Below are 24,192 nucleotides of genomic sequence, written 5' to 3'. Positions count from 1 at the left end.
GCAATTCCTTTTTCCAAGGGATTACTTCCCCCTGGGAGGCAACTGTGCAAGGCCACTATGTGGCTGCAAAAGGCAGACACAGAGACCAAGACTTTCTAAAATTGGTGACTAACTTTTTAGTGGCAGTAACTGTGGTGCTCTTTTGCAGCAGGTTGCTGTGCTGCTCAGTAAGCATCTGGTTTTCTTGCCTGCACAGAACTCTTTTTAGCAAACATGTTTCTGAAAAGGAGTTTTACAGGTGCCAGGAAAGGGACGAAAAGTAATGAAAGGAGAGAATATAGGAACATAAAATCACTGTTAGAAGAAGTAAAGTAACCCCCAGAGAAAGATTTTGATATCTGAGTATCTGTCAAAGGACTATAGGCTAAATCTTGCTCATATTGAATTTAATGCCAAAACTCCCTTTTTCTTCAGTGAGACCAGGAGTTGACCCAACTTGAGTACTAACATCTGAAAAGATACAGTGCATCAGAGAGGGGAAAGGGACAGCTGGAATTTTAAGAAATCACTTGCAATCTTATTCAACATCAGTTTTAAGAGCTTGTTTCCTTAAATATAAGAATTAATTAAATTGTCCAATTTTGTTTTTTGTTAAGTAACACATGGATTGTTCCTATTTCTTGGATAAGAAATGGATCTGCACAACCCTTAGTCTGGCTAGATAAAAGTAGCAGTAAGTAATGTTTTTGTTCATACATGTAAAAACAAAAAAGCCTTTTACAAACCTTTTATAAACAGGAAGTATATTTTGAATTAGATAAGAAAGGATAAAAACTCAATACAAAAAGTCCACATTAATCTACTACAGTTATAGCTTATGTTAAAATAAGTGCATTTTCAAATAAAAATGATGTGCAAAATCCCATGTTCATGTAACAGTAAAAGTACAGTTTTCATCACAGAATAAAATGTACATTGAGAGTTAAGATTTCTGCCATTTTGTACAGAGGGACAAACGCTTGAAGTCCTTAATCAGGTTTTACTCATTCCTTGCTCAGGCTGCTTCCACTGACTTCAGTGCAAATTTTTCCTAGACCTGAAGAAGGTCTTCGGGATTTGGCCATTATCAAACGAATCATAATCATATAGCACCTAAATAGTATACATAACTGTATGGAGTAACTCAAAATGCCACATTTGTACAGCTAAGCAAACGGAAAAGGTGCAGTTTCAACAGTGCATAATTTAATTTGTTTATAAAATTTTAAAGGAGCAGGATTAAAATTAATCTTAAAAAAATGCAACTGTACATGCATCCTCAGTCATAAAAAGGCGCAGTTCCTTTTCATTTTACTATTCTCCAGTAAACAACTACATTTAGACAGAAATAAGGATATAATCACCTCTATTTTAAACAAATAGAAACTTTATTAGATTATTGCAGTTCTAAAAACCTAAACATTTGAAAGTTTGGGAAATTTGAGTTAAGGTTCTAGAAACATCCTTCATTCTGCCCTGTACTCCACCATGCCAGGAACATCTATATGAGGCAGATACGTGCTTCTTCAAATACTTTTTTTCAGTTCTTCAGTGCATAATAATGAAAATATAATACACTGTATACATATGTCAACTCTCCTCTGTCCTCTCTTTGGAGTGGGTGTGGTAAAGTCAAAAGCTGTTTAATCTATTTTGAATAATGAGAAATAGGGCTACCAAAGTGAGTATCTGGCTTCAGGTGAGTGGATGAAGCAGATAAATAGAATGGTATTTATTCACTCTAGAGTACACTTGTACTTTTAGATTTTAAAATTCTGTAAGCAGCTGCAAGAGTGACAAGTTAACAAATTCGGACTGATGCAGGAAAAGGGTGCTAAGCAGGACTCACTTTGAAGGTGCTATACAGAGTTCAATGCTATGGACTAAATTTATTGTAGGATTAAAGAAAGGCTCCACTTCCTCACCCATCACCCTGTCATACAGTCTCCTGCAGCTCTTAGAATGATCAGTAATCCCCATGTATTAATGTTTGGAGCATCTGTCTAAAGAAAATAAAGTAACGCACATATTCAGTACTCCCTTTAAAAATATTGTAACTTGTACTTGGAAACCAAAGGTCTTTAAATCTATCAAAGTCAATAGGACTTATTCAAGGCTACTTACGCACCAAGTCTGAAGTTTTAAAAACAAAGCCAGTTCTGATTTGCTGTATCAAAGTGCAAAAGAAAGAAACTGAATGTTTTCTTAAATGGTTTTCTTAAAAATACTTTTTCACACCGATCACTCAAATAGCCAAATTAATTTTCATGAAATTTCTCTCGCACTTACTCCCCTAAAATAGAAATCACTTCTGGGTGAGACCCACAATAAAAATTTCAGATCAAAAGTCTTTCTTGGGCATAGTTTAGGCAGAGGCCAATCAATACAATCTGCTACCCTAGGCCACACTTCTGTGTGCTGCCTCCCACATCACTCAAATTTAGCTCAGCCACCCCTTGTCATGATAGGGGATGGGGGGCCAAATTTGAGCAAATGGTGATATGACCTGGTGCATGGGGTCACAATGCTGCTCAAAACTCTTATGACGGAAAGCCTACAGCCCAAGGCAGCTGCCCAGAAATCTGCCACCCTAGGCAGCTGCCTAGGTAGCTTCTAGCTAGAATGGCCTGTGGATTTAGACATGTGAAAGTAAGCGTTTAGGATGGAAGTGCAGTTTCAACTTTAATTGTAGGACTGTTATTGTAATGGCGTAACCGTGCATCAGGAGTAAACTTTTTAAAAGCCACTATGTGACATAACCTGTTCCTAAAATCTTTCACATGCTTCTTTTCTCCCTTTCTGTTTTATTTAGTGATAATGTTAGGGCCCAATCCTGTAGTCCCCACTCACTCAAAACACCCATTTAAGACCTGATTCTGCAGTCCTTATTACCAGGGCATAATACTTACTCTGATACTACTTGTGTCAGTACTACTTCATGGTTTTATCTAGACTAGGTAAAAAGACTGGATTTGTTGGTTTTTTTAAATCAGGTTAATTTAACTTCAGCTTTCAAGTTGAAACACTTGAAACACCTTGTGCAGGTGCAGTTTTAGCCTCTTTATAATTGTTTTAGCTGCTTAAGGTCTACCCTAGACTCTGGCTAGCTAACTAGAGTTAAGTAACTCAATTTTAAAACCACACTTTTTTCCTAGTCTAGAGAAGACCCAGGTGAGTAACGATGGCAGAATCGGGCGCTGGATGAGTGATCGGAATCCGGACTGCGTAAGAACAGAAGCATTAGGCCCTGAATTTACAACGAAACTAATTAGATTTGCTACTGTTGCATAAGCTTACCCATTCTGCTGCCTCCAAAATAGTTTAGATATAGGAACAGTGATAGAGTGGCTATTCTAATCTAAAATAACTGTGGGCCATGTTATAGCTTGAAGACAGAGACCCACAGTGGGAGCAGGCCGGAGGCACACTACTCCAGGGAAAAATCCAGGATGTACGGCGCCTCAGGTAGACACAGTTTCTCCCAGAGATCTTGGCACACAGGCAGAGCAAGACTTCATCCCTTAAGAGGATGAAGCATTCATTCTGATCTACCACCAGCCAGCCAGCTCCTTAGGTCAGTGCAGGCGCAAGGTGGGGATATGGCTCTGCCTCCTCCCTGCTTCCTTTGGGAAGGCTAGTGCCTTAAAGGGATACATTCTTGTGTTCCGTCAAACACAGAGTGCAGTTGTGCCTGTTGCATTGGGGGGGAGGGGTCTCTTTGTGTCCTCCCCGCACTATACCAGGTCAAGGGCCAGGTACAATCTGGCCCCACATGTGCACTTACATCTATCTCATAACATCTTGAGACACTGGCTCAGCTCTTTTGCCTTGTGCAGAGTAGCAATATATTTTAAAGATATGGTGATGCTCATGCACATATCTCAGATTAAAACAGAGCCCATATTTCATAGCAGTGTCTAATATTCTTCATACCTGCATTAGTGATTGTTAAAGTGATACAGCCTTCCCATTTTCAAATGTCCCCCACAGAAATGTTTCCTGAAATGCAAATAACAGATTCAGAACATGATTGGATCTTGTTAAATGTGAATATGACTGGATACTACAGAGTTAATTATGACCCATTACATTTGAAGAGAATAGCACAACTGCTTGAAAAAGACCCAAAGGTAAGAAAACTTGCTGATCAATAATGTCAACAAATTCCATACAATCCCTTTTTGATTGCAATCATTACCAGTAGTTACTTTAACTGACAACTAGTGCATCACATGCAGTGGGCCCAAACCTGCACCCTTTAAAGTCACAACAAAATTCATTTTGACTTAGTGGGAACAAAAGTGGGACTAAAATAGGTTTCAAACTTACGCTGAAAAATTATCGTTAACAGAGGACCAGATTCCACCTGCAGAACTGTCTTAATCAGCCGTGGGAGGATCTCCCAGTTTGAGGAGGTTTTTCCATGGCTACAAGCCAGTGTAAAGCATGACCAGTGTGTGAATGTTGCTGGATCTACCTACACTTAGAGCTGATGGAAAACAGTCTGACAGAATGCGTTGCCATCAGAAAATGCTGATTTGATGGAATTGCATCATTCCACGGGAATGTATTGATTCCATCAAAACCTCTGACGAAAGTCAGGCAGGTTCCCTTACTCCCTGGGCAGTGGCCTCCTGGGTCTGCTCAGCTCCCTGAGAGGTAGCAGCCTGGGGAGTTGGATAGCCAGAAACTAGGGTGACTAGATGCCCCAATATTATGGGCTTTGTCTTATATATCAGCTATGCCTCCCCACCCACCCTCCCATGCCCCCAGAAAAAAAAAGCCCTGATTTTTCACACTTGCTATCTGGTCACCCTACCAGGAACAAGCTGAAAACATTTGGGTTCTCCCAAACAGGAATTATTTTCAGAATTTTTCCTCCCATGACTAGTTTCAATTTTTTTGCAGGAGGAAAATTCCATTTTGCAGGAGGAAAATTCCAGCCACCTCTGCCAGTGTTCTGCTAATCCCCGGTTGTCATTTCAGTACCGTGTGATTGTTGACAGCCAATATAACTTAGAGCAGTTTCATGTTGCTCTAATTTACATCAGGGAACTGGCCCAGTGCTGCTTGGGCTCAGGATAAAGGGAGCACAGGGCTTCTGCCTCAGTTGAGTTGCATGGCGTATAATGTAGCCCAAACCCAATGCAGTGCTTTTTAATTGCAAAGTTTAGAAAATGTAAAGACCACAAGGCCACTTAAAATAGTTTAACAGGGCCAAATCAACTCCTCTGCTTCTGCTGGAAAGTATATGAAAAAATGGCCAATATGGGCATAGGAATGGGGAAGTACGGAAAGGAGAAATGCCTCCTAGTGACATTGCTCTCTTGGCCTTATGAAAACTGTCCCATAGGAGTTGTGATCCATGGGAGTGGCAAGGTTGGAGGCAGCAGGGCTGAAAGTACCGCCTCTCTACACTGCATTCTCTTCCTTTCCTTCAAACCTGTATGGATTTCCTGATCAAGCACATTCTGAATAAATCAGCATAAAATTTAGGTGGGCTCCTATTTTCCATAGCTGCTGAGTGCATAGTCTGTTTTGTACCAGGAACCTGTAATTCTTTTTACACATTCTGATTACAACATAAATCTTTGCATTCCATGTAACCCAATGCAGGATCAGCCTGCAGATTTACTCAATGGAGAACAAAAGTACTAACTAGAGTTCTGCCTATGGTCTCCTGTAGCCAGAACAATTCAGAATTCAAAACAAATGTAAGACACTCTGGTCTGGTCTGGTGTGAGTACTTGATTTAGAATTGGAGTCTCAAAAGGAAAAAAGTCAGTGTCAAGTTGAAGAAACCAGGATTTATTTTAGATACTGTAGAGCTTCCTTATTTTAATTTCCAGTATTGCACATACTTAAGAGTTTATTTTCAAGCAGTTCATCAAGTTTTAATTTCAGTTTGCATTAAGCAAGTTTAGCTGTTGCAAATGGATACCAGATATAGCATTTTGTTAAGTCTATGTACAGAGAAAAAATTGCTCTTAAAGGAACATTGAGTAAACTATTTCAGCTTAAAATATAGGATCAAATTCTGCCATTCTTACTCAGGCAAAGCTTCCACTGAAGTCTACAGAGTTTGGTTTGATAAAAGACTGCAGGGTTTGTCCCAGGCTTTCAAACATAACTAAGTGTGCTTTTCCTCAAAATGATATGTTTGATCTACTAACCCCACATGAATGCTTTCTGCAGGCTTTTCCGGTTGTCAACAGGTTACATTTGATAGATGATGCTTTTACATTGGCACTGTGAGTATATTTTGAGTCTATTATGGAAAATTATTATTAATGCACTGTTAGATGACACTTATACTCCACATTCCTATTTTGACTTTGCTCCTTTGTCTCCATAAATACCCTGTAAAGAAGACCAGACTTCACCAGGGAACAGCTGAAAAACCATTAGGTCACCTAGTCCATCCCCTGGCCAATGCAGAGTAGTTCCTTGCAGTATCTTTTCCAACATTTTGTCCCAGTTCATATTAAATGTTTCAAGCAGTGGAGCTGCCACAACTTCCATCAGGAGACTTTTCTACAAACTAATATAGATCCCCATTAGGAAAATTTCTTGATGTTAAGCCTAAATTTCTTTTTTCTTCCTTCATTTCATTGTCCCTTGCTATATCCCTTGTATTCAACAATTCCTTTCTGTTCCTGATAATTAAGCTTCCACCTATTGTAGATGGTTATGTCCTTCTTCCATTATTTGCATGGATCAAGACAGGTTGAGAGGTGGGGGGAATTGCCCTGACAAGTGTTGGGATTCTGCAGAAAAATTAATATAACTTACTTACCTGCACAGGTCTCCATGGGAAAACTCCTTTAAGGGATAGCCAAGTCCTGCTGCAGGTGGGGGCATAACAGTTTCATTGGAACCATGCTGCCAGGGAGCTAGGGAAAACTGTAGGGAGCCCAAGAGTCAATAGTTGTCCCTATGCCTCCAGCAGATACCCGAGATCCACATAGGTATCAGAGTAACTGTGGTTCACAGGTGGGCGAAGCACCCCCACAACACTGGAGTTTGATGGGAACTCTGTGTGGGGAACCCAAAAGTTTTCCTCTCCCCGCTTTCTGTAGGTTTTTCCAGAAGAAGGCACAATCTGGCCTTTAATGAGGAATTATATATAAGTATGTAAAACGTGCTCCTCACATATGGTTATTGCAGGGCTTCCTGTGGAGGGCCTTGGATGGGCCCTCTGCAAGAGTGAATTTTAGCCTCATGTATATTGGTGACTCTCTACAGTAGTTAATAATAATAATAATAACTTTAAAATATCCCAGAATTGTAATTTAATTGTCTATGCTTTTCAGGTAATGGTTATTCCACAGAGCAGTTTATAGTGAAAATCTGTTGTTTGATTATTTTAAAAAGATGATAAATGTACTGTATCTCCAAAATGTTATTACATAAAAATATAGAGGGAATCTTCGCTTTAGCCTAGTGAGGATGTTAGGTGGCAGTATTATATTTATTCTCATTGTCGGTCTTCTTTCCTAGACCCCACAGTATCTAGATGTTTTTGCATCAGTTATCTAAATATACAGCTGTTCAAATGTGTGTTTATCTTGAATGCACATGCTAAGATTTGTTTTTTTTTTTTAAACAGGGCTGGATATATTGAGATTGAATCTGCATTTGAATTAACAAAGTACCTTGCCAAAGAAGATGAAATGTTTGTGTGGTATACAGTATTATCACACTTAATTCCTGACAATCTGGAAAATATTCTGAAAAACTATGAACTATATCCATTTTTAAAGGTATCCTCTTTCTTTGTTAAATATTGAAGAATCTCTAGACCATTTAAATGACAAGATCCTACATGAATTTTTTATAAGTGTTCAAGGATGTATCACAAGGTACATTACTTTTTCGCTGAAAATTTTATTCAGCCTTCTGTTTCTTTCTTTTAAGAAATGGAAGCTAATTATTTGATTTGTCTGTTAATCAGTTGATGATAAATATTGGACTTAATGTTGGGTTGTAAGCCTTCTTTCCTTGTGAGGCAGAAATATACTCATATTCTTAAAATTAAGTACATGCACCTGCATCAGTATTTACAAAACAGAGGCCTAAGTCCACCACAAAACTACAACCACCAGTAGTACAGAATGCAAGTGTTTGCTTGTGTAGCAGTGCTTCTCCTAGAGAACACATTACACCTGCGATCTGTAACAGCTTCCAGTTTGTTTTAACTTGTTATGGTCCTAAATAGTTTAGGTACTAAATACTTCAGGCTGCCACTCTCCTTGTTTGGTAACCAAGTGAGATCATTTGAGGAAAATGAGCTAACAGTTTCCTTATTTAGTCTTCAATTCAGCAAACACTTCGGTATGGGTTTAACTTTGTGCACAGGAGTAGTGCCATTGACTGCTGTGGGGCAAATTACATGCTTAAAGATAAACATGATTGACAGCTTTGCTGGATTTTTAATATGGAACTTGCTGTCTTAGTTGTTCTTCCAGAACCTGAGTTTAACCTTCTAATCAAGTTCCAAAACTCATCTTTTCTTCCAGGGCTAAGGGAGCTATAAGGGGAACACCTCTGTTTTGAGTGGTTCAGGGAGAATTTTGTATTTTGCACATTAACTCCAATTTGTATGTTTGATTTAAATTTTGCATATGCACCCAGAGTTCCAATTTTAAAATAATCTAAATAAATAAACATATAGAGAAAAATACAGCAAAACTGTATCTAAATGAAAATAATTTCTCTATCCTTTCTTTTAAAAGAAATATCTGTTAAAGAGAATGTTGCCAATATACCATTATTATGCAAGTGTTATTCGTCAAAATGTTGATGCTTTGGCAGATGAGTATTTTGATATGTAAGTATTTTTTTAAAAATATAATTTGAAGCCTTTTGATTTGATAAAGGCTATAATGTGAACATAGGCATGCGCAGCACATTTTATTAGGGTGTGCACTCAGGGACTTTTCATTTTCATCTTTATCAGGGGTGTCAAACTCAATTCCACCAGTGGGCCACATTTTAATTTCCCGCCAGCGGAATTCTTGCCGTGTCCTAGTCTCCGCCACAAAATCTCACAGCTCCATCTTTTTCGGTGGCAGCTCGCTGTGTCTGTCCGCCGAGAAATCGCGTGCCCGCCGCTCTTTTGGCGCCAGCTCTACCCTCCAGCATCAGCTGGAAAAACACCGAGATGGCGCCACGGGCCACATCAAAAAGGTATGCGGGCCGGATAAAAGAGGTTCGCGGGCAGAATCCGGCCTGCGGGTCATATGTTTGACACCCCTGCATTAGGGTGTGCTTGGGCACAGCCGGCACACCACATTCATAGGCATGCGCATGGGAATTGAAAAGAGTATGCAGGAAGGTATTTTAATCAATTTCTGAAACATTATTATTAATAATACACTACCATAAATGTGCATGATATGTGAATTTTAAAATGAAGTGGCAGCAGCAAGATGGGCTCTCTATATCATCATCAGGATTGGGGAGTTAAGTAAATTTAGTACTTGAGAATGATGGCTTAACCACTCTGAAGCGTGAGGTCCCTGATTTATGCATAGAACTTTTGCATCACAGCTGTTGGCAGGGCAAGTCGGTAGTCCTGCTCCTTTGTGTCTCAGACCTGACCTAAAGGAACCACTTCTAAAGATTAGAGGGTAGTTCAGTTTGCATGGCCATTCAATCCTTAACATCTCTGCTGACACATGTCTGTTATGGTGATAGGTATAATTTCACAGTGGCAAGTGCAGTGTAAAAACATGGACAGAGAGGTATGTGGTGGGACTAGACTACATTTAACCCTTGATAAATCCCTACAAATATCTCTGTGCTATGAGATTGCTGTTTGGTGGTGGTTTTATTACTGAAGCTGCTGTTATTAGCAGAAGACTTCCTGAGATAGAGCATCGTTTGATAAAATTATGTTATAGTTAAAAATTATTCATTGGGATAATGCAAAATGTGTAATGTGTCCTTTCTTCTTTTTGTATTCTTTCTTCTTTTTTCTTATTTTTTTATTTCCTTCAAGAATCTATTTGGAAAAACTTATTAATACAGCGTGTTTGCTGGGTCTCCAAGACTGTTTAAACCTGTCTTCTGAATTTTACACTAAGTGGATGGAGAACCCTGACAATAAGTAAGAATGATACTGTAATATTATAGATGTGTGTATGTCAGATTTAAATTTAACAGGCCAGTACATGGGGCAGGTAGTGTAGGGAAGGCTCCTTGTACACTTCTCTTCTTCCTGTACAAATGGGCAAGACCTAAATTGTAAAATCCTAAATTGATACAATATTTAGTGCTTTTTTCAGGTAGACTTTACTTTCATGAAGGATGCAGTTTGACTGCCCTGGAAACTGAACTTTGTTTAAGCACCAAACAGGCAAAGTGCAGACAATGGCTGTGCAGCTCAGCACTCTGTCAGTTTGCTTCAATACAGACCTGTAGGTATCGTTTGCACCCATTTAGTCTTTAGCTGATCCAAACACTGCCAGTTGTGGTGGTGGTTTGTGATGTGGGCACTTGCCCATACCAAATCATTTCTTGTGTGCTACTTAACAACTACTTATTAGTTGCTAACAGCTTTCAGCCATTACCTAGGGCTTGAATGGGCAGAGTCAAATTTGGAGCCCCGTTGATTTCAATGGGTCTCTAAGAGGGTGTGTAATCAGCACATGGTAGCTGTTTGCAGGACCAGGGTTCTAGGCAAGATTTTAATAAGCAATGTAGAAGTGCCAGTCTCCCAAGACATCCATTCTCCTATACAACATTGAGGTTGAGAATGTAAATGAATAAAAGGCAGGGAAATTCAAAAAGCGGGTTCCATGAGGGACATTAACTCTGGTACATTGCATACACTGCCTATGTTATGGTAAGACTTTCACAGCTTCAGGGTAGTCTAAACTGTTACATATGGCAACACTGAAATTTTGCAGTTGCATATGGCATTGCTGTGGGAAACTTGACAGTTACAATGTTTTATTTTTGGTAGGTTTTTATTAAGACTGTATAATATAGTAACAACAAATCCACAATTAGAACATATCCAGAAGCACCATAAATGGATTTCACAAACTGACATCAAAAGTGCATGTTGGACTTTTATGTAACTAAAAAGGGCCTATATTTGTCAACAAAACTGTTAGAGTATTCCATTGCAGAAAAGCCCATATGGTATATTATAATTTTTACTTCTCTTTCCCTCCCTCTTTTCTTGTTTTTCAATGCAATTGTGATAGTTTTGGCACTGGTGAGTCTACTCTGTTCAGTATTCCTATCCTTTTTATATTTGTATGTTACCTGTTATAGTTAAATATGAATGTGAGCAAAATGTGAACAAAAATGTTGTTGGCTGTTGCTTGAATCTATGTTCATACAAATCAGATGGCTTAAGTCATCTAACTTTTATAATATTTATAATAAAGTTAGTGGAGCTTTGTAAAGACTGACCTCATAAAAACTTCTTTTAAAGGTAAACTGAAAAGCTTTAACGTATTAAACACTATTTAGTATCCAAAACAGAATGTTCTTATTATAGTGTTAATGGCAGCTGCAAATACTTCAGTTAAGGATGCAAGATGACTTTCGTCATAATCTCCTGTTTTCATCTGTTCATAATTAAGGCTATGATTTTGGCACAGAAATTTTTAGTAAACTTCATGGCAGAGGTTGGGGGGTGGGGGGAAAGTCATGGAAGGGTCACCAAGTAATATATTTCTTGCTTTTAAGTAGCAAAAGCAGCTGTCGTGAATAATAAGGTGAGGCCAAGGGGTGGGAGTAATTGTGGAGAGTGCCCACCCCATACTCAACCTACAGCAGCAGCTCCTGTCCCATGGGACTCAGCCTGGCTCACCACTCCAGCCATTGCAATCTGGGGACAGAAAGATTGCAACCCCATACATCAGGGCGCAATGCCACTCAGCTTGGGGGAGGGAAGGGGAATCAAATGTGTTTTAACAGCCACTGCCAAGATTTCAGACTTTATTCAAATTCATGATTTCCATGACCTCCATGACAAAATCATTGCCTTCTTCATAATTTTTGAAATATTGATCTTCCAGGCTGAAACATTCCATGCTTAGTCTGAATCCAAAGAGGCACTTTTTCAAAAGTTTTTTTGAGTTTGTTTTTGAGTTCAGTCCTGAAAAATATAATTGTTCTGATTTCATAATTAATAATATCTTTCATTCTTTGCACACAGGTAACTCTCAGGATAGCTAACCTTTAAAATTTCATGTGGGGCTGGTCCTCACTAAGGAATGGCTGATAAACAAGTGCAGTTATGAAGCTATAAGTGATTAAAATATGTTCATCAAGTTTTAAGGAGAAAAAACAATATAGGGGGCAGGACACTCCCTACGTTTCAGTTAATGAATTCCCTCCTCTTCCCCCCGATTGTTCAATAAATGGAGAGGCACAGCTTTTCTGTACACTGAACTGGAAAACACACTGACCAAACCTATAACTGACACAAAATCTGCAGAGAAATCCTTTTGGGTGCTGACACAGTGCATTCATGCTACTCCCCAAGATCCTTTTCTCCCTCTTGACAGCACAATTCACAATGCAATCATTCTGCCATAGCCTGACAGCATGATCATTATTTTCCATAGTAACATCCCCACAGATGTGAAAGGGGATATTGCTATGCAAGGCAACCATCCCCCTGATCCCTTTCTGCCTAGGCACACTTCCTCCTGACCCATGGAGCTCCAATCAAGTAGACTTGGGATGATGGGTTTTTACAGGATCTGTGGAAAGAGCATGCTGTGGAGCCACTGCCCCCTTCTTCTCACACCTACCAGCCAATATCTTCCAGGCTTCTCTTCCTTTTACTTTTACTCTGGCATTTTCAGAATGGGTGAGGTGCAAAGCTATGGAGCTGTGTAAAACAAAATGGTATAATTTTATCATGCCAGAACTAGGTTCCCTGCCTCCTTGTTTTTCTTTAGTTATTTTCCTATCCATGGTGTTCCTTTTTTCTGTTTTGCTCTATTCTTAGAATGAGGAAATGAATTTAAAAAAAAAAAGCCGATGCTCATACAGCATTTTAATACTAAGTAATTTAACACAAAGACACTAGGAAATTAAAACTTCCTGAGTCTCATAGCAGTGAGCCCTATCCTGCCATAGGGAACCAGCCCAAAAATCCCATTGATTTAACGTTTGTAAAATGCATAGATATCCTCACTTGTATGATATATTATTATTTCGGCAGAATAGTTCATATTGCTAACATAAAAAACCTTGAGCTGTTTTAGTGTTAGTGACACTTTTGACGGTTGCAGAAGAAACAACAAACATTTTCATTCTGGTCTTAGTATGTAAAATGTAGCAAAAGGTGACCCTAAAGGTGTTTTGGATTTGGGTTTTGTCACAAAATTCATCATCCCTTTGTAGGTGCCAACCTTTGAAGTGTGAGTAGCAGGAGAGAATCTGCTGCCTGGAGAACTGACCGTTCTCTTTCTTCATCTTGCACTCTTGAAGCATGTGGCTGTCTTCTATGGATAGTGCTTTCCTAGCATCTGTGCTGCTTGGGTAGGCTTCCAAAAGGCCTTTTTGGGGTAGTGTTTTCATGCAAATGTCATCATCACATTAGGGTGTGACATCACCATATTATGATGTGATACAAGTATGTTAATACTGTAATTATTTTGGTAATATGAACTGTTTGCCCAGCCATATTAAAAAAGCTATTCAGTTCACCTTCAAGCATCTCTGTTGTGGTAATGCTTGAATAATAAATCTAGATGCTTTTTGTTCTGTGTTTAGTTCTCTTTTGTGATTATTTTAGATTGTGATTGGTGAACATATATAATTTCTGCCCTATTTTAACTGCTTGTTGTCATTTTATAACAATATGATGCCAACTATTCTATTTTATTTTACAGGATTCCCTATATTGTTAAAAGAACAATCTATTGTTATGGTGTTGCAATGGGAAGCGATAAAGAATGGGACTTTGCGTGGAAAATGTATAATCATAATAATTCCACAGAACTAGATAAGGATATAATGCTCTTTGCCATGAGTTGCACCAGAGAGTCGTGGTTGCTTTACAGGTGACCTTGATCAAATTATATTTTTAATGAATTCCTGGGTTGTGGGCAAAAATAGATTATCCATAATAAGTTATCCATCATTTAAAGTGCAGCCCTACTTATAAAAATGGCTTTATAAACATTGCATCATGGAGTCCATAATTATCCTAATTATTATTTCTCAACGGCTTCAAAGAAAATCTGCTCAGCTTATAAGTAAAAATATAGTGAAGCTGGATTCTGTGATCTGCTATGTCCATGTTCTACCCTGTGCTTCTCAGCGGTACACAGGCAAGCAAAGCATCTCCCTTTTATTGGGGTAAATTCCATTGGGTATAATGCTTGCAGAGGCGGCTCCTGTGGCAGCTGCTACTCTGGCATGGGGGGCATGTCAGGAGATGGAGGGGATATAGCAGGGGTGAGTGTGGGGTGGGAAAAGAAAAGACAGGACAGAGCAGAACACTGCTATGCTGATGCTCTACTGTTCTGCGATCATTTAAGGACCTTATGCCACTTTTGTAAGTTAGAGCTTGTCTTCGCCAGCTCTAACCTGCCCAGACAGCACGGGTTCAGGGAACTTCCATGGCCTCCCCAATAACCCTCTCCTCCCTGTGCCTGAGAGAGCGAGAATCCAGTGTGTTTTTCCAAACGGCAGTCTGCAAAGTCACTTAGGAAGAGGAAAGCCAAGATGGGCCATTTCCATCTCACAAAAAATAAATATTCTGCAATTAGAAATTAGTTAACAGTCCTGTCTGTGGTGTGCAACCCGAGAAAATCCAAGTGACGTGCACCTGCCTTATGCAGGTGGCAGCTACTAGTGGGGAGCCTATGAGAACACAGCTCATTTGGCAGCCATGCTGCTCTGCAGGGTGGGAAGCAATCCTTAGGCACGAAGGACTTAAAAGAAATGCCACAGACCTGGATATTTTGACATTCCCCATCGTGGCATGCTCACTCTGCAGAAGGGCAAATGCCAATCTCACTCCTGACAAGATGCGTCCATAGAAACTCAGGGTCCATGGGTTTTTCTGTGAAAGGAATAATTGGCCCCTAATGTTTTCTGAGTGGTGCAAAGATAAGAAAAATGAATATATCCATACCATGCACAATGTTCTTTCTACACTGAGAATGTAAACCCAGTAAGTGAGAATATGAACAGTTAATGTTTATATTAAACATGATACTGTAGCGTATACAGGCAGCTCCAAGGGACAACATTTATATTTGTTCTAAATAGTTGCATTTTAATGTATTTTTCCAACAGATATTTGCAGTATTCACTCAACGATTCATTACTGTCTTCTAATCATACATCAACAGTCATTTCAAATGTGGCAGCTACTGAGACTGGCCAACGCATAGCATGGGAATTTATAACAGAAAATTGGCTACTTTTAAATGAAAGGTATGGTAAGCAACCAAATGAAATCACTCATCTTTATTTCTGCACTGTTTTCTCTGACTCTCTTATCTACCTTAAGTCTGAGCTGTAGAGCCCAATTGCAGATGTTCCACTCTGGAGGTGTCTGCTTTTCCATGGTGGTCTCAGTCTACGTCCAAAGGCTAGAATTATCAGACAGGCTCAGCTTCCATTAAGGCACCAAAATAAGTGGCTGGATTTTCAAAGAGCTCAGCGTGTGTGTGTCCCCATAAATGTCTCAATGAGACCTAATGGGTATTGATCCACTTAAAAAAAATTGGGACCCTATTTTGGTGACTAAATGGGAGCTGAGCTCTTTTGAAAATCTGGCTCCAACTGTAAGATGGCGAGCATTTAAAAATCTGACTCATAGTGCAACCTTATAAAGTGCTTTGTGACCTACGGTGGTGAAAAACATTATAAAAATGTGAGATTTTACTTATTAAATAGCACACAAACTGGTGTCCTCCAGAGTTTCATATACTCCCAACAACACAAACATTCAAACTGGAAGCACTGGAAGGTAGCTGGATCCTATAACCCAAGGAAAGGGAATGGCCCATATATTGTGGCAGGAGAATGGCTAGTCATCTGGGAGTGGGATGTTGGTGGCAGATAAAAGGGGAAGCATTGGTATGTATGTGGTATGATTCCAGAAGCAAGGAGAATGGACAGGGGAGGTTTGAAGAGTGGTCAGGCATGGGGGAAAGGGTGAGAGGGCAGTTACGCTCTAGGATCAGATGGGCATCCAAACTTTCAGATGGAAATTGCTATTACCCTTTACTTTTGTCCATCATGAGTTTATCAAGGCTATAAATATAATGATTTAAGACCAATTCAGGCTTCTTGTATATGAATATGGAAACTTTCAAGTTCAGCCTCTTTACTAAGAAAAGCCTGGGACAAATTGTATAGCAAACATGCAGTCAGTTTTTATACAGTAGGCAAATACATTCTTATTTGGAAAAAGAAATACATTTCTTATTTGGAAGTGTTTGAGGCTTGCATAGGGGAATCCTGCATGGCATAAAGTTGGGGTAACTTCATCTACACCACTAGCTCCTGGCCTCCCCAGAATAGGAGGTGGAACAACAGTGGGATGGGGGGGCGGTGTGGCTGTATCATCAAGAGGACCATTACTGTGGAGTAACTTAGAGCAGCTGTGTGTGCTTGCGAGTGCTGCCACTATAGATCACTGCAGACCTTATACTGATATGAAGCCTGCTGTGAATCTGGCTCACCGCTTTCAAATTAAAGGCACTACTGTGGATGCTAGTTATACAGAATCTGCTCACTGCTGCCAATAAAAATACAATGAGAGACCTGAAACTACCTTTTAATCATAACAAGTTAAATGGTGAAGGGGGCATAACTCCCATTGAATTAAATGAGGATTTAACCGGCTTACTCCAGGGCTGAATATAGTCCCGAGTATCTTTTATATCATAACATGCCATGGCTCTTATTCAATAATGGATCAGGATTCTCTTCTAACTAGATTGTGATATTTAACTGCGTAAAAATGGCAGATTAGACAAGTTAGATGTTTCCTCTCTCTTTACCATCAAGTGAGAGCAAATCTTTTACAGGAAGGAAAATTATATGTAAACTACACTCTCCATCCTACATAAATATTTGCATCACTAGTTCAAACTCTAAGAATATTTCTTTAAATAAGGAATGGGGGAGAGAACTCAGACTAGTAAATATCAGTTTAGGCAATCGTTTCAACATAATAATAGGTTAGCTTGGCCAGTATGCTTGTGGAAGAACAGCTTAGGCTGATGGTATATTTACCAATATATTATCAAAATGCTTCTCTTCCTGACTGATATTTATGTTACTCTATAGGGATAGGAATGAAATACTACAGACATTTTTGAGCACTATGACAAATTTTGTCTATACAGACTTCCAGATCCAAGAGGTAAGTTACTTATATATATCATAGGATAAATAACTAATTTAAACCTTGCTCTCAACTTGTAAATAGTTTTGTTTTGTTTTTTTAATTTTTTTATTTCTTAAAAAAATAAAAGAAAGCATGAAATGTATTGAATAAATATATGGAAACTCAGTGTTGTTGTTGGGACAGAAATAGGGGTGCGACTAGAATTTTCCTAAGGAGGGGGCAAAGATCTCTCCCTCCCAGACCCTGTACCCAGCCCCACTCCTGCAGTGCATCTGCATGCAAACCTGTGTTCTCCTGGCTGCACCCAACTTACACACAGTCCCCTTCTGCTGCCCCATACCCAACCATGTGCTTTCCCCCCACATTGCCCTGCCCCCAGCTCCAAGTTCTCTCCCCTGCACCCAGCCCCAGGCTCTTACTCAGGGAGGCAACTCCTCATCGGGAGGCAAGCAGTCCTGGGAGCCCTTGACCCAATGCTCCTCCTTCATATCTGCTTGTCAAGGAAGCACCAAAAGCCCAGATCTAATCCTCCAGTTCCTCTGGGTACTGGGGATTCCCAGTGTCCCCTGCTCCACTTCTTCTGGCGGCCTCTAGGGCCCATGAGCACCAGAAGGACTGCAAAGATGGGAAGGCCAAGCAGGTGCACAGGGTCACAGAGCGACTTAAATTTGGCCTGGCCATCCTTCAGTCCTGACTGGGGATGGGGACCAAACATCTAACTCCAGTCAGGGACCAGAGGGGGGCCTGAGTCCTCTGACCCTTCTCCTCACAGTGCACCCATGCGCAGAGATTAGTGTTCTTTACACATTTACAAGTTCACTTGCAGGAACAAGAAATAAACTTACAAATGTGCACCCACAGCTGCACTCTCCAGTCAGACGAATGCCTGTGCAAAGGGAAGGTCTGTGGGTGAAGGTTTTGTACAAACTTGCAATTTGTAAAAATGATGGTGGCAATCTCTCCTCCACTCCTAGGTCCCTGTGTCAGTCTCTTTGCCCAACCTGTCCCATCATCCCCTTGGCTCCCAGTCCCAGTCTCCTCACCTTGTTTCTGCACCCCGTCCTCCTGGCTCCCAATCCCAGCCTCCCCTTTGACTCCCAACCAATGACAGCATCCTCCCCTGGGCTCCCGGCCTCCTCACCCAACCTGTCCTAGCCTCTCCGAAACCCAATCTTTTTGTCCAACCACTTCTAGTCCCTCTGCCAATTCCCAGTCAGTTTCTTTCCCCACTCTAGTCCCTCTGGTCTAGTCACCAGACTCCTTGTCCCAGTCTACTCCTTTTCCTCCCCCAGTCTGACTTTTGTCCCCTGTGCATTTGGATCAGCAGGGGCCCATTGAGACCACAAGAAAGACAGGCTCCTTGCTCTCAGTTCTGGTGTCTGGCCCACAGCACTTGGGAACAGCCATTACAGGGAAAGTTTGGGTTGGCCCCTGTAGTCTGGGGCTGGAGCATGCTCGCTAGCTCTGTGAGAGGGCACATGCCCAGTCTGGTTACAGGTAGGAGCTGTGAGTGGCTCGGGCAGGCTCAATGAGGATGGAATCTTTGGAGAGTTAATGCTATATTCAAAGAAGTGTCTACTGAGCATATGCCAACTGATTCCCCTCCCAAAGACTTATAACTTGGCCTTATCCGAAGGGATTTTCATGGGGACAGCAAAAGGCACATCTCTGACACAAAGGCCCCTCTACCAAATTTCAAGTCCCTGCTCCAAAACATGAGGGCAGTAGAGCTGTTCAAAGAAAAGGTTGTTACATTATTTTTCCCATGCTAAAAATTTCTATTATTTCCCCTAGCCTTGTACTTGGAAATGGCTAAACAACTTTGGGTGAAATTTTCCAAAAAAATTCAGCCTGAGGCAGATTCATGGAAAATTTCAGCCTAAACTGTTGAAGTTTTACCAAGTTGTAAGCTACTGAAACATTGGTGACATTTTTTTAAAAAGGCGGTGCTAGCAATCTCCCCTGTAATGTATTTACATGTATACATAATATGATTTAACTACAGAGGAATTTTAAGGTTGCAGTTAGCTTTTCAGTTAAAACAGAGTTTAAATCTTTTGTTAGGCATAAAAAACAAATATTGATTTAAGAAAAATGACAACATTTACTCTTAATCCTTGTCTACTGTCTAATTCCCCCCTCTCCATTCTCCCACAGTGAAAATTCCCACCCATACTAACACCAGTGCAGCTCTGCTGGTGGGAGCGATTGTGTTAGAATGACCAGACAGCAAGTGTGAAAAATTGAGACACTTTTTGGGGGTGGGAGTATAGTTGCCTACAGAAGACAAAGCCCCTACTATTGGGAAGGTCCCAATAATATCAGGACGTCTGGTCACCCTGAATTGTGTAGTCAGGGTATTAGAGGCTGCTGATGTTTTTACCAACATGCTGTGCAGACATGCTGTGAATAGGCTGAGATGACGTGATCGTTCAAATGTCAGTGGCTGCCAGGATCCTAATCTCGGGTTGTACCGCCACTGTTTTACCACCACCAGTGGAGCCACTGCAATGGTGGGAAATTATTCCGGGAAAAAGGCCTAGAGTGGACAAATTCGTAGAGTAAAGACTTTATTTTCTAGAAATATACAAGTAAATCCATTCTGTAAATTAGTAGTTCAAAGAAATTAAAATTGATTCCATCTTATGTTCAGGGCTGCAGACTACATTTTTGTTTCAGATCTTTGTAGCCTACAAATGCCTGTTTTTTGTAACATTCCTACCACACTTTTGGCAGATGTCCATAGATCTTGTGCTGAGGCCAGTCTTTACAAAAAATTATAAAAAGAACCAAGTTATTAATCATAGCTGTTTCTAGTTGTATCATGAGCGCAAGTATTCCTCAAAAGCTGATGTCTAAAATGTTGTACATCTGGGTAGAGCGCCTCACTACTGCTCTGTCTCCTTTATACTGGGTGAAAGGGTGGGGTGATGTACAGGGACCCCGAGCATGTGTCTACACTACAGCTGGGAGGATGCCTCCCAGCCAAGGGAGACAGACTTGCACTACTGCAGCTGGAGCTAGCTGGCTAAAAATAGTAATGTGGCTCTTGTGGCTTCAGTGGAGATTTGAGCTAGCCACCTGAGCTCAGACCCAGAGGCTCAAAGCTGCAGCATCCACACGGCTATTTGTATAGCGCTCACTTAAGCTGAGCTAGCATAGATCTGTCTACCCATGCTGGGCGGCTTGCTGCTAGATGCTGTGTAGATAAGTCACGGTTCCAGTGGGGGTAGATTTCCCCAAGGGCAAGCACTGTGAAGGCAGCCAGAAACCTGTTTCCGAGGATCCCCTCACAAAGTGTGGTCAGAGGGCAGCCTGGGGTGAAAGGGGCATGTCAGGGATGAGACCTCAGCCTGCAACCAGGAGGAGTGTGGGGGCAGTGTGTGGCCCAAAGGGCAGCCATCAGAGGCTACCATAACATAGGCGATGTCTTCCCTGCAACAAAGGTGTGGGTTTTTTTACAGCAGAGTTAGCTCATTAGCTATCCCACTGTAAAATCCTAGTGGAGACAAGGCACTGAAATTTGTACCCTGAGGAAGCTAGGCAAGGTCAGCACTATAGCCCTGCCTATGGTGGACCTTGCCTAGTTTACCAAGTGCTAAGACTACAGTGCCTTATCTGTATTAGGATTTTACAGCAGAATATCTAAAATGCGCTAGATAGCTAGAAATTACACTTTTTTGGCAGGCCTGTAAGTTACACTTGGTGCCTGTCCAGCCCGCAGAACAGCCCAAGATCAGGAGAGCACAAAAGTGCTTTAAAGCCACATTAACCCACTACCTCCTGCAAGTTCTGTGCTGTGCCTTGAGGCACAGCACAGAATCCGCTCCCTGAACTCTGCTGTCTATAACGATAGGTGTGAACTATTTTGAAAGAGAAAAGAAGGTGCCAGGCCAGTGAAGCCTCAAAGCTCTACAGAAGCAGATTTCCTGCTTCCACCTTCAAGATGCTCAGTTTTCAGCCGTGCTGGGCTCTGCCACTCTGAAAATCATCCCCTTTAAGGTATCTCAATTTGGGACTCCAAAATCACTTGTCACTTTTGAACATTTAGGCCACAGTATAGGAGCTTTGCAGAGCAAGCACCTTCTTAAGCTAAAGATTTAACAGTCAAATTCTGGCTCCATTGAAGTCAAAGGCAAAACTCCCATTGACTTCAATGAGATCAGGATTGCAACCTAAATGTAAATTTAAACCCTAAATGTGTTTAAAAAAAGAAACCCCTTTTCTAGACAGTTCTGTCTAAGACATCTGTAGAAAGTGCAGTAGATTATTCCACTCAAAATACTCTGTAGACTAACTTTATATATTTTTTTAGTTGCAGCTTTTTTACAATACTACACTGGACGAGCGTCAGAGGATTACTACTACTGAAGCATTGCAGTTTGCAAAGTTCGCAAATCAGGAAAGGAGAAAACTCATAGCCAAATGGACTGATTGGCTACGGAAAAATATAGATGACTGACTTCTGAAATCTGTTTCAGATATATACATATATACCTATTAGAATATGTCTTGCTAGCATTTTATACTATTTTATGATTTAAGAAAGGGATAAAGCACATATTTTATATTCTAAATCCAAGATTCTAACCGCTAAGCCAGTCTGACCTGATTCATAATGGAAGAATAAAATTCTACAGGAAAGATGCAAGAAAACTATTTGCATATTAAATCTGTCTTATTTCCATATAGGATGATGCTTGAGAGACTTATTCGTAAATAAAGTCAAGAAAAATCTGCAAAAACATTTTTTAAATCTGTCAGCATTTTGGAGGAAGTAGCCCTGTGGTTAAAATACAGGACTGGAAGTTAGAAGACTTGGGTTTTATTCTCTGTCCTGCCACTGGCTTGCTGTATGACTTTAGGCAAGTCATTTAATCACACCGAGCTTCAGTTTTTATATTTGTGAAATGAGAATGGGGACAATGATACTTAATTTAGAGCAGTGTTCTGGAACTTTAACTCCATGAATGTTTGTGAAGTGCTTTTTGCTCCTTTAGTGGGAAGGCACTGTAGAAATCCAAAGTTTATTACTGTATATTAAGAATGCTTTTTCATTTACACTAAATTTCAGTAGAGAATTTGTAAAAGTTTTACTTTCTTCCTGCCTATTGGAGGCTTATTGGAGATGACTGACAGCCAAATGAGACTTAGGCCATTAGTATTAAAGCAAGTCTATTAGCTTTTGGTTAAAGTAAAATGTATTAGCTTGTGGTTTTGGGAAACATGAACTCCTCAGCCCATGCAGTTTGTTTATTTGCATGATAAACAAATTCTGAAAAAATGAAGTTGCGCCACTACCCCAGTAAACAGAGAAAGTAATATTACATTACCCCAGGGAAACCCAGTGAGGAAGTAACAGGCAGTGGTATAAAGGAAATAAAGAGTGCAAAACAGAGCAGTATCCAGGATGTCAAAATCAGAGTTTTTAATGTGGAAAATTCTTTGTTGGGTTTCCAGTGCCCATACAAGGAAACTGACAGCCACCTCCTTAGCCCCAACCAAGGGTACATCTAAACTTGGGGCTGGGTGTATGAGTCCCAAGCTGAGGAGACATGTTCACACTAGCTCACATCTAGCTAGCCTGAAAACCAAAGTGTGGCTGTGGCAGCACCAGCAGCAGGAAAGTCTAGCCACCCTGAGTACATGCCTATGGTCTCGGATGGGTACATCCTCAGGGTGGATAGCCACTCCCACTGCTCATATAGCTTGGTTTCACTCTATTTTTAGCATGCTAGCTTGATCAGAACTAGTGCAGGAATGAGTCCTGGGGCTGGGAATCACACCCCCTGCTCCAAGTATAGTTATACCCTTCGTCTCCTCTGCACCTCTCCAGTGGTGCAACATGTAATTAAAGCTGCCTTAAGGCAGTACTAGGGATTCTGTCAGCACCAGAGGAGTATCTACTGATGTAGCCAGAGCTATGCTAGACATCCCTGGTCTCCCCAGCACCTATTCCAGGGGTGGGGAGGGGTTGGGGATAGAGTGCAGTATGTTCCACTGATCATGGATAGCAAAACAGCTCTTAGAACTGCTTCAGATGGATGCAGAGGCTGATTTGGCCCCCAGCAACCTCCAGGATTGGTGTGGGCTGGAAAGGTAGTGGAATGACATTTATGCTACCCCCAGGTGGACACCGCTCTACAAGATCTCTGCAGGATTTATGTACTTAACTTTCAGCACCCAGCATATTCAACCCACTATCTTTTCCAGCTGTTTGTAACCATTCTCCCCTTTTCTTGTTTACAGAAATGTCTTTTTTTACTGACTGGTGATTTTAATTAAAATATTTTTAATCTGTAAATATTTACAAATATAATTGTAAATATGAAACTATTTCAAAATTACCATTGATTAATTGTGTGCTTCTTTAATAATTTTTATATCCTTACAGCAACAACACAGTGATTGATATTCCTAGGGTTTATACCATACTGTAAGTCTCTGTAACCTTTCCAAGATTGAGACTAAACACCAGGAAGAAAACACAATTACTTGATGCTTTATGTTGGCAGCCACTCAACGAAAGGAAAGGCAAATCTTTCAGAGACCCCTTGATACTGTTTCTTGCTGTGCTGAGAATAGATATTCAAAAACATGTCTAAGAATGTATCCCTTTTCCAGCTAATTCTGTTTGAAATAATGAGAGGCAGAATAGCAGGGAGAGATTTACTTAGATTTGTTCAAAGATGAAAATAACAATATTGTATCCCTAGTATTAGCCCTGTCCATTCAGCCTGCTGTCATAAGCCAAATTTTCTAAGAGAAAGCCTCAATTACTGGTTCCATTACAGACCCAGGCATGCTAAAATTGGACCAGCACTAAGACAATGGATTTAAAAGTATAAATTTGTATAAACATT

General features: G+C 40.5%; 1 protein-coding gene across 1 annotated transcript in view; it reads left to right on the top strand.

The window, feature by feature from the left end:
- LVRN (laeverin) overlaps positions 1–23,596 on the top strand; it is a 53,781-nt gene extending 30,185 nt beyond the window's left edge. The window contains exons 11-20 of the mRNA XM_067568538.1: positions 597–673; positions 3,970–4,109; positions 6,175–6,230; positions 7,589–7,742; positions 8,715–8,809; positions 9,983–10,090; positions 13,848–14,018; positions 15,262–15,402; positions 17,269–17,344; positions 21,645–23,596. Of these exons, the coding sequence (XP_067424639.1) occupies positions 597–673; positions 3,970–4,109; positions 6,175–6,230; positions 7,589–7,742; positions 8,715–8,809; positions 9,983–10,090; positions 13,848–14,018; positions 15,262–15,402; positions 17,269–17,344; positions 21,645–21,791 (1,165 nt within the window). The 3' untranslated portion in view covers positions 21,792–23,596. The remainder of the gene's footprint in view (positions 1–596; positions 674–3,969; positions 4,110–6,174; positions 6,231–7,588; positions 7,743–8,714; positions 8,810–9,982; positions 10,091–13,847; positions 14,019–15,261; positions 15,403–17,268; positions 17,345–21,644) is intronic.
- The last annotated feature ends 596 nt before the right edge of the window (positions 23,597–24,192 follow it).

The sequence above is a fragment of the Emydura macquarii genome, unplaced genomic scaffold (genome assembly GCF_026122565.2).
Source record: "Emydura macquarii macquarii isolate MOO-44397 ecotype Brisbane River unplaced genomic scaffold, CSIRO-AGI_Emac_v2 contig_2897, whole genome shotgun sequence".
NCBI classification, from domain to species: domain Eukaryota; kingdom Metazoa; phylum Chordata; order Testudines; family Chelidae; genus Emydura; species Emydura macquarii.
Note: the sequence above shows the minus strand (reverse complement) of the source record. Positions and strands in the feature narration are given on the sequence as shown.